At 42.0% G+C, this 14480-nt stretch overlaps 1 protein-coding gene across 1 annotated transcript in view; it reads left to right on the top strand.

The window, feature by feature from the left end:
• The window catches only part of wwc1 (WW and C2 domain containing 1), a 71973-nt gene that overhangs the window by 15104 nt on the left and 42389 nt on the right, over window positions 1-14480 (top strand). The window contains exons 2-4 of the mRNA XM_034223055.1: window positions 8725-8834; window positions 9524-9727; window positions 10325-10401. Coding sequence (XP_034078946.1) covers window positions 8725-8834; window positions 9524-9727; window positions 10325-10401 — 391 coding nt within the window. The remainder of the gene's footprint in view (window positions 1-8724; window positions 8835-9523; window positions 9728-10324; window positions 10402-14480) is intronic.

Here is a 14480-nt window from a genome sequence, read left to right as displayed (position 1 = left end):
TTATTTGGGGGTGGGGGGGTCCGGGGGCATGCTCCCCCGGAAATATATTTTTTTAAATGTTGAAGTTAAATGCATCAATCTGGTGCACTTTGAGCACAAAATGAATTTATGGATACATCTCTCAACACTCATATGAAAGGGAGCTGTATACTTTTAAATAATCCAAACATCTTTAGAATATGATCACAACCAATAAGAAATCATTTAAACTTGTTTATTCTTATCTTATGTTACAGTTAGCATTCTTTCTTTCTATTTATGCATATTTTACTAATCACTCCCCTTTTAAACTGTTTATTTATTTATTTTTACTGTCTTATAGTACACATTGTAATGATTTCTTACTTTATTTTTTACAACCAGGCTATATTAAATAGATAAAGGTGTGCTCTCTCTGTCTCTCTCTCTGTGTCTGTCTCTCTCTCTCTCTCTCGCTCGCTCACAGAGGCTGTGTGCTCCTCCGTGGCGATGAGGGCTTGCATTAAAAAATAATAATAAACATAGACCTATTTGTAAAGTGGGGGGACACAAACGGGATTTCGAAAAGTGTCACGGTTAAACTCCTTATGAAGTGGTGAGGTGCCACTCCACATTGCTTTTCTTCCCGACTGCAAAGCTGTTGTGTGTGTGTGTGAGAGCGATTCACATGTGTATATGAGAGATTTTTGTACATATGTCTGTAAATTATTTTGGTTTCAGTTGTGTGGATCCGGCGCAGCGGCGCTGTGAAAGTCCACAGCCGTTGCGAGTCTCCGGCTGTAACAGTCCACTACCGCCCGCGAGGACCCAGGTTCGATTCCGGCCTGAGGTCCAAAGAATTAATTAATTGGGCGTGCCCCACACTTTGAGAAACGCTGCATTAAACTAAACCATTAAAATGTATGGAAAGACAATGCGTAAGAAAATAAGAAAAACACATTTGACAGAACAAACTGTATTTCTGCGTCATTGTTGTGGTAAAATCAAGGTATGTTTTTATACATATTTAGATAGATTAAAGATTCAAGGCTTTATTGTCATCATGTGTACATTACATTACATTGCATTTAGCTGACGCTTTTATCCAAAGCGACTTACAATAAGTGCGTTCGACCAACAAGATACAAACTTGAAGAAAACAGAATCATATAAGTACATCAGGTTTCATAGAGCTAAAACATTTAAAGTGCTACTCAACTGGCTTTAGGTAAGCCAGTCCCTTTATTAGTATATAAGTGCTTTGTTAGCAATTCTTTGTTAGTAATTCTATCGATCGAAGTGGAGTCGAAAGAGATGAGTTTTCAGTCTCCCCCGGAAGGTGTGCAAGCTATCTGCTGTCCTGATTTCAATGGGGAGCTCATTCCACCATTTTGGAGCCAGGATAGCAAACCCACGTATTTTTGCTGATGGGAACTTGGGTCCCCCTCGCAGTGCGGGTGCACGTGCTGGGGTGTACAGTTTAACCATGTCCTGGATGTAGGAAGGGCCAGATCCATTCGCAGCATGGTAAGCAAGTACCAGTGTCTTGAAGTGGATTCTAGCAGTTACCGGAAGCCAGTGAAGGGAGCGGAGGAGCGGCGTGGTGTGGGAACATTTAGGAAGGTTGAAGACCAGACGAGCCGCTGCATTCTGGATGAGCTGCAGAGGTCGGATGGCACATGCAGGTAGACCAGCCAGGAGGGAGTTGCAGTAGTCTAGGTGTGAGATGACGAGAGCCTGTGCCAGAACCTGCGTCGCTTTCTGGGTCAGGTTGGGACGTATCCTCCTGATGTTGTAAAGCGTGTATCTGCAGCAGCGGGTTGTAGCAGCTATGTTTGCAGTGAAGGACAGTTTGTTATCTAGGGTCACACCCAGATTCCTTGCAGTCTGAGTCGGGGAAACAATAAAGATAAATAGTCCTACAAATACTTTAATTTTATTTCCTTCTTATTTTTGTCTAAGCTCAAGGGAGCCAGAGCAGAGGGCTTAAAGGGGTCGAGAGCCGCGGGTTGCCGACCCCTGGGTTAGGAGGTCGTCATGGTGTTTGGATTTCCACCGTTTCCGCTCTGCTGCCCGAAGGACGGTTCTATTAGCACGCAGTGTGTCATTTAGCCAGGGAGCAGGAGGGGACTGACGAGCCTGCCGAGATGTGAGAGGACAGAGAGAGTCCAGAGAGGATGAGAGAGTAGAGAGGAGAGTTTCTGCAGTAGAGTTTGGAGGCAGGAGTTGTAACGAGTCCGAGGAAGGGAGGGCTGAGAGCACCGATGAGGCAAAGGTAGAGGGGGAGAGGGAGCGAAGGTTACGGCGGACAGGTGCCAGATGGGAAGAGATTAGTTTGTTATGTTTGGAAAGGGGTAGAGAGAATGAAATGAAGAAGTGATCGGATGTGTGGAGCGGGTTTACAGAGAGGTTAGAAGTAGAGCAGTTCCTTGAGAATATGAGATCAAGGACATTGCCAGCTTTATGAGTTGGTGGGGATGGAGACAGTCAGAAAGCAAAGGCGGTTAAAAGAGATGTTAGTTCAGATATCTTCCCTGTCTGGAGGTTGAAGTCTCCAAGAAGTACAGCGGGAGGACCAGTTTCAGGGATGTGTGAAAAGAGATTATCTAATTCCTCCAAGAAGTTCCCCAAGGCGCCTGGTGGACGGTAGAGAACAACAATGGTTAGTTGTATAGGATGGGTTACTGTGACAGCATGGAATTCAAAGGTGGAAGGAGTGAAGTTAAGTAGCTTGAAGAGGGAAAAGCTCCATTTGGGAGAGAGCAGGAGACCAGTGCCACCTCCTCTGCCAGTGGGTCTGGGTGTATGGGAGAAGGAATATGCTGTGGAGAGAGCTGCTGGGGTGGATGTGTTGGATGGAGTAATCCAGGTCTCAGTGAGAGCAAGGAAATCTAGAGATTAGTACATTAGCTACAGTGTAGATATGGCAATGAAACACTTAGGTCACAGGCCTACTTCAGATAGTGTTTGTCCATATTTCTCCCACACTTTAACCACTAAAGCAGTGAAGCATGTTAAAGGACTACTAGTTTCTGTTGAGTGACTGACGGGGAAATGGAGGCTGGTCCTCCTCTCCTCAGAGAGCAGTGACAGAGTGCTGAGTTTAGGTCAGCGACTCCCCTCGGCTCGCCATTAGATGACAGGATTCAGCGGGTGAGAGGAGAGAGGAATCAAATAATGGGATGTGGAGAGAGCCAGCCAGCCAGCCAGCCAGCCGGCTTTTTTGGGGGGGCATCAGCGGTTGGCAGAAGCCTCCCTGTCTTCCTGAGCTAAATTTAGAGCGGAGCTGAGGGGGTCTTCTCCGGGCCCCTTCCATTATTCATCAGCTGAAAAAGGACCCAGTTCAGTTTCTGCTCAGGGGTTTGTTTGTATCTGCTGTCACGAAACACAAGAGGCAGCAGAGGAGAAAAGCCAGAGAGAAGAGCTTTCTACTCTCGTCATGAAATCAATGTGGTTTGTTTATGTGATGTTACAGAAACATGTTGGACAACACTTAGGAACATAAGGTAAGGTTGACTTTTATGGACCCTGTGGGGACATTTAGGAGTTTAAGCAGCAACAGAGTGAGAGCAAAAGTACAGTACAGGTTCACACAAGATGAATACAACTAAAGATACAATTAAAACTATATACAGGTAAATAAAGAATTTAATTAAATGAATATACATATCTGAGTCCGGGTTGGTAACTATATTTACATGTATGTGTGCAGGTCAAATTTATTGTGCAAAAGGTGCAGATTTGATGTACAATACGTGTTCTTTTTGTGTGTGTTACCTGGAATGGTGCATCCTTTTTGCTTTTTTGTATAACATCTATAAAGTTAATTGTTAAAGTAATTTACACTTGACATTAAGGATATTTATTGTTTCAAATTGATGAGACTGTTGTATATCATCCAGCCTACAAACACCTGTAAGAAAGACTCTTCAAATGCTTTTTAGACCAAGCATGCAACCTGCTAGAATATACAAATATAATGTTTTGCACCCGTTGCAAAGAAATACGCCTCAACGTTTAGTGGGCAACTTTATCCTTGTTTTAAGAGTTTAGTTTTCACATATTTTTTCTTTTCCCCTGTTGGTGGATCATTGACCTCTGTAAACAAAGAAAAGACTCTGCTTCTTCTCGATCTATATTTAATTTTTCCTTTTAACACTATCTTAGGTTTATATATCAGGGTGTCCGCGGGGTCTTAAAAAGTATTAAAAGTTGATAAATCAAATTAGCGAAAATGAAGGCTATTAAAAAGTATTAAACAGCATTTTCCAAGGTCTTACATGTTGTAGCTTGTTTTTAATAAGTATATAAATTGTCCAAAGAGGTTGTATTCTAAAGTTTGCCTGAATGTAATCATTGCGTAGGTGTGTAGTGTGATTCTGTGTAGTTTATTTATGGCATCCCGTTGGGTTTGACGTCATCTGAACAGGACATCGCTTGATAGCGCGCGAAGGTCCGTTTACGCCGGTTGTTAAACAACATCGTTATGGGGAAATGCAAGTTTGCGTCCAAATGGTTGGAAGATAAGGAGGAAGGACAATCAATACTGTATATCAGGGGTGCCCAACCTTTTTTGAACCGAGAGCTACTTTTAAAGTTGCCAGTCTGCTGAGATCTACCAGTCCAAATAGAGAGGCGTAGCCATTACTGACAGCCTACTACCAGGTAAATACACACTTCTACTTGAATAAAACTGACCTTTGTATGATTAATACTTCATAAAATACTGCAGCTCCTTTATCTTACCTCTTTCTAATCTACACACATACAAGTATTTAACTGAAGTTACACAACAGTGTTGTTGATACGGAGTTGGAGTTTATTCACACGTCACACTACAGTGGGTAATGTTTTCAAGAAACATTGAACAGTGCTGCCACATATGACACAGGGAAAGAAGAAAAGACTCTGAACCCTTTCTTTGCCATTATATAAAAATAGTGTTGCTACAAAAGTATAAATGAGGCTTACTAATAAGACAACTCAGATCTGAAGCTACACAGGAATCTGCTGTCAAAGTGCAATAAAAAAGACAACATTATTAGAATCAAACCCTTTTTTTGTTGCATATTAGTAGAGTATACAAATAAATGCCTTTTAAAATAGGATGCAAGCAACACTAGTTTCTTAACCTGAATTGATAATAGACTATAATCAATTTAAGTTTGCATTCTTATACCATTTTGTACAATAATTATAATGAATAAGTTCAAACAAACTAAAACTTACAGCAGATTAATAACGGTATCTAAGTTGAGTTTTTATTATATCAAAAACCTGTTGAAATGCTTCTGTTATTTTTACTGTCCCCCAAAAGCGTGTCGGCAGCCTCCAGGAAAGCTTCTTTCACAACTTCGCCGTCTTTGAAAGACTTCATGTGTTTCGCAAGAACGTGACTGGCACGATAAGATGCTATGGTAGCAGCCTTGCTCTTGTTGTTGGGCCTGGTGGAAATGGACTGCTGTGCATTTAGCTGTCCTTTCAGGCCCCTCCCCTTTTGGAGCGTAGGGCAGAATTAGGAGGGAATTCCGTCTCGTAGCGTTTGTGCACTGTTTTGAAATGCCGCTCCTAAATTACCCTTCTTCGATAAAGCCACACTCGCATTGCAGATGAGACAGATGGACTTTGAATTGGAATAGATACAAAAATAATCATCCTCCCACTCGGAGTGAAAATTATATATTTTGGGCTTTTTTGCTTCTGCCATAATTGCGGTCTTGTGTGTGTGCGGACTGTCACTCCGACACGGACAACATCAGCGAAATAGTGCCCACTGCCCAACAGCCACGCCCAGACACATGGGGTCACGCCGGCCAATCACAAAGCTTTGATGCGTTCAAGTACATTATTCTGGCACAGGAAGATTATGTTATAGGACATTAACGATAAAACAGAATATTGTTGTTCTATTTTTAGACACATCTCGCGATCGATCGCGAGATGTGTGATCGACTGGTTGGGCACCCCTGCGTATATAGTAGGGATGTAACGATACCAAAAACTCACGGTACGATAATATCGCGATACAAAGTCCACGGTACGGTATTTATCGCGATAAAGAAAAAAAAAGCCTTTATTTTTAATTTTGTATTTATTTACATTAATTTTTTTACTTGAATTTTTTTTCTTTATTAAATAATAAATCTGATTTGTACAGCATTTTAGTAGGATAGTAGTATTTTAAAGTGTCAACAATATAATAATCTGACCCTGCAATAGAATAAATCAAGTTTCACTTTAGTTTTTCAAGTAACTCAACTCTAACTCACTCACTCAGCATCATCAAGGCTATCTTTTAGGAATATGAGCATGTCCACATTTTGAGGTAGAAGCTGGGATGTTTGGGCGTTTACAATATCCCCTGCTGTGGAAAAAACTCTCTTGCTTGGTACTGATGTTGCTGGGACAGAGAGATATGCTTTGGCCATGGGTGACTGCAGTGGGTCAAACTGTGCATTGTCTCTCCACCACTTCAAAAACAATACAGTGTTTGCCAAGAAGGTGAGGCTTATGGACAGGGCGAGATATAAATATACTGTTGGTACTTGTCAATGTCTCTAGGTATGTACATGTAGCCCTGTAAATACGATGTCCTTTATTGTTATCTGTTGTTTTATGTTCATGTTGTAACCTACTTGCTGCCATGTTTGACAGGTCTCCCTTGAAAAAGAGATTGATGATCTCAATGGGACCATCTGGTTGAATAAAGGTTTAAAATAATTTAAATAATTTAAAAAATAAATAAAAATCGCGGTATATTTTGTCAGTCTCACGACGGTATTGAGACATTTGTTTAACGCGATATTCGATATATCGTTACATCCCTAGTATATAGTCAATGTGAGGTAAAGTGTGTCGCCAACAGAGTTGGGTGTAACGCGTTACTGTAATAATATTACTTTTGTTGGTAACGGAGTAGTGTAACACGCTACTTTTATAATTCAGTAATCACACTACAGTTACTAACATTGCCCCGACACGCGTTACCTCGTTACTTACTAAAATCAGTCATAATCAAACCTCAACAAACACCTGCAAAGAACACATGCTAAGGTGAAGCTAACGCACAGCTATTTGTTGTTTGTTTATATCACGTAGTCTGTTCTTCTGCTCTGTTTTCTGGTTGTTGCCTGTTTTGAATGACGAATACACACTACCGCCGCCTGCTGGTAAGGAGAGTTATTGCCACTCACGCATGCGCAGTTCGTACGTGCTCGGCTGAAGTCTTGGCGGTGTGTTCCAGTCTGGTTCCAGTGCAACACATGGCCAACACGCAGGAGAACACGCCGACGCAACAGCGTGAGCAGAGATATACTGCGCAAAATACAGATAGCAGGAGACAGAAGACAGCCATGGTCAGATAGGAAAACATTCAGGAACTATCTGGATCAGTCTTATGCGACAATGGAAACTGAACTAAAGAGAACGTTTGAAACTTTAGCAGTCTGCGTGATCTGCCTGGAGGGGCGGGTCGGCCCTGCGAGTAAAGTAACGAGTAAAGTAACGAGTTACTTTATGTAGAGAGTAACGAAGTAGTGTAATATATTACTTTTTAAAAAAAAAGTAATATGTAGTAATATATTACTTTTTTTTAGTAACGACCCCATCTCTGGTCGCCAATGTAACCGGTTAAAACTTGAAGTGGCGATGAGGTCTTACAATGTATGAAAAGGGTCTTAAAAGGTATTAAAGTTGACTTGAGGATTCCTTCATATACCCTGATAAATGGAGCTGATTAAAAGCCTTCTAAATATGGGACTCAAGGATTTAATCTTGATTATATCAGCCCTGATGAATAATAGTACCAGTAGAAGTAAAAATATTTTAACAAAGTTTTTGGTTAAACTTTAGAAAGTAAGGAAGGTCATACTCGAGAGACTAAGTTGTAATCTATTCCCATCGATACATGGCGATTGTCACTTGTTGCAGTATAGATTGAGCAACAACAGGTGGGATTACACCCTCTGGCTCTCAGCCTCAGTTATGTGGAAGCGTGTAAGAGGGGTTGAATTGATCATCCCAGCTGCAGTGCACTCTGGGTAAGGCCGCTGTAAGGCCGAGGGTTGCCCCAGAAACCTCCAGGCGATGCGTCAGCGCTGCTTGTGGAATGCCACGGGCCCGTTTCCTCCTATTGTGACCAGCTACAGAAAGCCCCCCCTCCCTTTCTCCTTCTCCCCCCTTTGAGGTGAATAGAGGACTTCAGTGAAACTCCAGACTACCCACCCCCTACACGCACGCACGCACGCACGCACGCACGCACGCACGCACGCACGCACGCACGCACGCACGCACGCACGCACGCACGCACGCACGCACGCACGCACGCACGCACGCACGCACGCACGCACGCACGCACACACACACACACACACACACACACACACACACACACACACACACACTACCTCCTCCTGAAACTGCTTTTATTAAGCCAGGATGAATCCATGTTTTAGTTTTTCAACAATAATTTCCAGAAACTATTACACTTCTTAGTTTTAACACCAAAGCACACATGTTATAAAAAGATCAAACAATCCTGTTAAAAATCAAATGCATTTTGTCATGTTCTGTTCTTTTTTCTTCCATTCCCACCTATGTTCTAGAATAATACTATATATTATTTGACATGTTTTCATGTATGCATACAATGTGATGCCTATGTGGCTGCATATTGTGATTTGACATTTGAACTCTGTTCTGATGTTTGTTGATCACAGTGAGGGGGATTCTGTTTCTGAGTCTTTCTTCTTATTGGTTTTTCTCCAGGCATACGAAGCCTCTGACGTTTGCTGACTGTATTGGCGATGAGCTGCCGGTGGGATGGGAGGAGGCGTACGACCCCGCCGTCGGACCATACTATGTGGACCACAACACCAGTGAGCTTACTCTGATGTGTTCCTTTCACATGTTATCTTTCAATTTTTACTCGTTTCTGTTTCTTATCCCCTATCATCTTTTTTCCCTCCTGACTATCTTCACCTGACTAACTGTATGTTTTATTGTTGTCTATTATGTGCCAAAACTGTAAAGGGGACTTAAGAACCATCCTATATAAGCAGTCTTAAGTTATTCTTCTCATAAACTGGAAACACTGTTTCCCAAGTATCTAAGATACATGGATTTGAAAACTTTAAAAAAGATCATTACATTATAATAATTTCTCACCAGTCCAATAAGTGTACCTTTCCTACAGTTATTTAATGGGTTTAATTGCTATTTGGATACAGCAGTTCTATTAATCAGGTGTCTTGTCAGTATCCAAAAGGACATTTTCAAATCTTATAAATAAATGTTTGGCATTAAACTTTACATGTAAGTAAAGTAATCAGTCTTATCTCTGCTTGACTGAGCCGTATTTGATGGCTTTTCTAAATGCTTGCCAACACATATTTAGATTCCATCATTCATATATAAACAACACCATAAAGCTGAACATCATATTTTCGATATAAATCATTAAAACCAACAAGCAGGTTTTTGTGGTTTTTGCTCATATCCTACAAGACCTAACTCCTCTTCCTCCTCCACTCATGGTCTTCCCTCTCTCTCCCCTCTCTCCCTTCAGAGAGCACCCAGCTGGAGGACCCGCGGGCTCAGTGGCAGCGCGAGCAGGAGTTCATGCTGCGGGACTACCTGGCCGTGGCCCGCGACGCGCTCAGCGCCCAGAAGGAGATTTACCAGGTGAAGGAGCAGCGGCTCCGCCTGGCGCAGCAGGAGTACCGGCAGCTCCACGACGCCTGGAAGGACAAGTCCACGTCCCAGACCAGCTGTGAGTCCTGCAGATCCCTTTGTCCCACATGTAGGCAGCTTTTGGAAGTCCAACAGAAAGGGATTTAACAGCACAGTAGGTGTTCCTGACAGCTAAGCAAATGGTATCCTCTAAAAAAGCTATGGATGTCCCTTCCAAAAAAACAGTCTTAGTCTTAGGTATCTAAATGATGAACTGCATATTTGGGCTGTTTACAAAGAAAAACCTGCCTCGACACTGCTGACCTTTTGGGATAAAGAAGAAAAGAGAAGATGAGGAGGGTAGAAAGGTTTCATTTGGCATCAGTGTTGCTTTCTTTGCTGTTTTCTGAAATCACAAAAATATAGTATTCACCTTCAGAGAGGTTGATTGTTTGCTTTTAATGATGAGGTTCTTGTCAAAATAAATCCTCACGATTGTCATGAGATTTCTTCAGAAGTAAACACACTTTCCCAGATTGACTTTAGTGAATAGTTACGTGTCTCTTGCTCAGAGGTTCCTCCTGTCAGCGTTCCCTGGTTCAAATCTAAATCAGCCGTGAAATAAACATTTGAAAGAAGGTTGTCGGGCCTCCCTAACACTTCTCTTTTTCCTATTTTTTCCTTTTATTACCTGCAGTGAATTCCAGATCGTCTTCGTCCAGCAAGTACGACCCGGACATCCTAAAAGCAGAAATATCCACAGCCAAAAGTCGGGTAAGAGCCTCTGCTTCCTGTGTCGGCCTCGTCTGACTGATGCCTGATCTACACAAAAGACATGTTTCTTATTAGGCCTCAAGTTGTTTTAACATCATCAAATCTCTTGTTTTCTGAAAGTCCAAAATATAATTTATTATCCAGTTGTTTCTGATACAAATTATTTCAGCACTGTCTTGTCAGTTTCCTCAGTTAAAATATAATGAAATGTTCTTAGTCTTCTCTGAAAGTAAGCTGACTATCTTTAGGGTCCTGACTTTGGGCTGGACACTATGATGGGCATTTATTACTTCCTGCCATTAATTGACAAAACATTAAGTGAGAAAATAAATATGGGTAGATTTGCTCCTCTAGATAACTCTTAACAATGTGTACATACATCAGACAGTGTTTCAGTAAAAGTTCAATGTGAGTCAAACATTTACCATCTCATTTATGATATACTCATATGTGTGGTTACAGATTACATTACATTACATTGCATTTAGCTGACGCTTTTATCCAAAGCGACTTACAATAAGTGCGTTCGACCAACAAAATACAAACTTGAGGAAAACAGAATCATAAAGTACATCAGGCTTCATAGAGCAAAAACATTTCAAGTGCTACTCAACTGGCTTTAGATAAGCCAGCCCTTTATTAGTATATAAGTGCTTTGTTAATAGTTATTTTGCTCGAAGTGGAGTCGAAAGAGATGAGTTTTCAGTCTGCGCCGGAAGGTGTGCAAGCTATCTGCTGTCCTGATGTCAATGGGGAGCTCATTCCACCATTTTGGAGCCAGGATAGCAAACCCACGTGTTTTTGCTGATGGGAACTTGGGTCAGATGAATGATATTAGTAGTGAGCAGGAGGATACTTAGGCACTCGTTCTTCACTCTGAGTTTACGTTTACTTATCCTGGCTGTGGATCAAATATGCAGAGGAGTTACCTCCCTAACCACATGACCGCAACTCGCTCTTGCTACGTGACTGTGATACAATGCCAGGGTTTCCCACACATAGACTATACTTGGGCGGGCCGCCCAGGTATATTAACGGCCGCCCAAGTATATTTCGCGACCCATTTAGTTTTTTTTTTTTTTTTTTTATAAATTTTTTTTTTTATATATATTTTTTTTATTCGTCCGTGTCCACGACGCCATCTGCGATCGATTAACTTGTAGACAATGATCCCTCGCTCCCTTGCTCTGATCTCGCCTCCTTCTGGCCTGTTAAGTGGCCTGCCTCACACAGGGTGACTGGCTGTCCACATGATGTGGCCTGCCGACATGGCCACTGTCATACAGATCATAAATCAAAGCCCTTGATTGGTCTCTGTGTGTCATTCAAGCTCGGGATAACCTCAGCTCAGGTGAGGTAAAGGACTCTCTGAGTGTTTAGATAGTTAACTTAGTCTAAGTTCTCAGTGGGTCTCAAACGGTGTGGTCACCATTTATGTAAACACATATTTCCATTTGAGAGGGTAGTGATTGGTCTAATGGATAGTGAGGTGGGCTGAAGATCGGAAGGCTGTGAGTTCAAATCCCGACAGGAACACCACCACTAGTGTGCCCTTGAGTAAGGCACTTAGCCCTTAGTTACTCCAGGGAGAATGTCCCTGTAATCGGTCATTATAAGCAGGGCTGCACATAACTGGTGCGCAGGTGCGCATGCGCACCTCCGCCAAAAAAAGAGCACCGGGTCATTTGAAACAAAGCGCATTTGCGTACCAACATTGAGAGAGGGAGAGAGAGAGAAGGGAGAAAATAAAATAGAAAATAGAGGAGAGAGAGAGAGAAAGAAAGATATTTGCGAGTTGCATATGAACCATGATATGAACTCAGGGCCGGCCCGTAGCACTGGCTAGATGTTCGCCTTGGGCGCCAGATCTGGGGAGGCGCTGCGCTGGCAGTTCTGGGAGGGAAAAAAACATTTTGACCGTTGGGGCTCATCCTAATTTTCGGCCTTGATGTAACAATATTCACAATTAAGTAAATGTAACACCCTTTTCACCCCAGTTCCACCTTTCATTTGCCCTGTACGATGGGCGCTGTAAGTGATGAAAATGGGAGATGTTGGCTTATCTGGCGCCCGCAGCTCACAGACAAAATGCGAGTGAGCAAGGGAGAGAGGGAGGGTGCACCGGTACCAGCGCTGTTGTTATTATAATCTGGTGCCGTGCTAGCTGCTCTAACGGAGATAAGAAGAAGATGTTTCTACAATAATGTGGAGGGAGAGTCCTCTCAGACTGAGAGGCTGATATTACAGCTCAGTGAGGTAAAGGACTCTTAGTCTAAATTCAAACGGTTTGGTCACAATTTATGTAAACACATATTTCCAAGGCACTCCTTTGTAATTATTGGGATAAACAGGTTTTAAATCATTCCAATGTATACTATAGGACAGTAACCAAAAATATCCTTTAAAACTGGAGAGATACAAAAAAATGCATAAATAAAAAAATGTTAAGGTAAAATAAGATATGAATGAACAACACAAATAAAATAAGTTACATTCATTTGTTATTGGCTATGGTAGGTTATTTGTTATGTTCACATACTTATTTGATTACATCCACTTGTCTAAGATGACAACAGAGACTTTCGACCCAAACCCAGCTGTTGACTTGTGGATGCAAGCATCTAATCGCAGACTCAACCAGAGAGAAAGAAGTAGGCCTACATCATCAGCTACCATGTCTGACAGAGAGGAAGACAGTGAGGAGAACAGTCAGGAGGGTAGTGATGACAGCTTGTAGGATTACTGGTCGTGCTAATGTTGTCTTGTGTTCACCTCTGCATGTGTGTTCTGTGTTCACCTCTGCATGTGTGTTCAGTGCCGTGTGTCTGGCAAATAAAGTCAAGACCCCCTCAAAAGTTACGGTTTATTTCATTTGAAGGATGAGCACCAAGAAACATCTCCAGGTGCTCCTTTGAGAACCAGGGCAAAAAAGTTATGTGCACCCCTGATTATAAGTCGCTTTGGATAAAAGCGTCAGCTAAATGAAATGTAATGTGATTAGTAAAATATGCATGAATAAATAAATAAAAAGTTAACTAGGTGAAAAAAGGTAAGATACACTTTTAAAACTTGTTGAGAGAAAACTAGTCTTTGCTGCTGCCTCAAAGAGGAGCAGGGGGGAGAGGATGGAGAGGGGGGAGAGGAGGGAGACAGGAGAGGCTGATTCAGGAGCACAGACACACTCACAACTATAAATGAACCAAAACTAAATTAATAAACAAGTTTCAGTGTTTTTTTCATATTGGAAATGGGATGTTGTTGGTTATGGCCTTGATTTTATGATTATTGAAATGTATACAGTTCTGTTAAATATAGGTGTTTCCATAGATCTAGTCTCTTTATTTTCCCCTCAAAATGCACCAGATTGATGCATTTAACTCCAAAATAAAAAATAAAATCTTACCGGGGGGGCATGCCCCTGGACCCCCCTAGAGGATTTGAGGTCGACCCCCACTAAAAATCACATGGATAGGTTCCTAAATACATTAATAAATACATTTATTTTTTTAAATAGTAACCCATTTCCATATGTTCATGTGTGGGTAGTAGATTTAAACTATAGGGCTATCATTATGGACCCTGCCTGTACCTGTTCGCTCTGCCATCGCGTGAAGGGTCTGCTAACAAGCGACCAACAGAAAGGTTAATGTTGTTGCACGTCACCTCAACCCCCCCCGCTACCACCACCCCCCAAAGTATATTTCAGATCTGTGGGAAACACTGGCAGTTAATGGACCAGCACCAGAGGCATTCCCATACACACAGGCGTTGGAGCTGTTCTTCATGAAATCCCAGAAGGATGAAGTGCTCTGACAAACAGTGCCATCTTTGCGCAAAATGATTATACCGGAATGAAAAGTCAATAAATAATGTTGTTAAAACTTTTTTTTTTTTTCCGCGTAACACCCCCCCCCCCCCCCCCCTCCCCCCTTGCCACCACCCGCCCAAGTATATTTCATATCTGTGGGAAACACTGAATGCATTCCACTGGCTCCTGTTTAATTGTATTTTCATTAACCTCATATCTTTAAATGCAAGTCATAGCACAGTTCTTAATGCTATGAAGTTTGAAAAGTCAG

The sequence above is a fragment of the Gymnodraco acuticeps genome, unplaced genomic scaffold (assembly GCF_902827175.1).
Source record: "Gymnodraco acuticeps unplaced genomic scaffold, fGymAcu1.1, whole genome shotgun sequence".
NCBI lineage: Eukaryota > Metazoa > Chordata > Actinopteri > Perciformes > Bathydraconidae > Gymnodraco > Gymnodraco acuticeps.
Note: the sequence above shows the minus strand (reverse complement) of the source record. Positions and strands in the feature narration are given on the sequence as shown.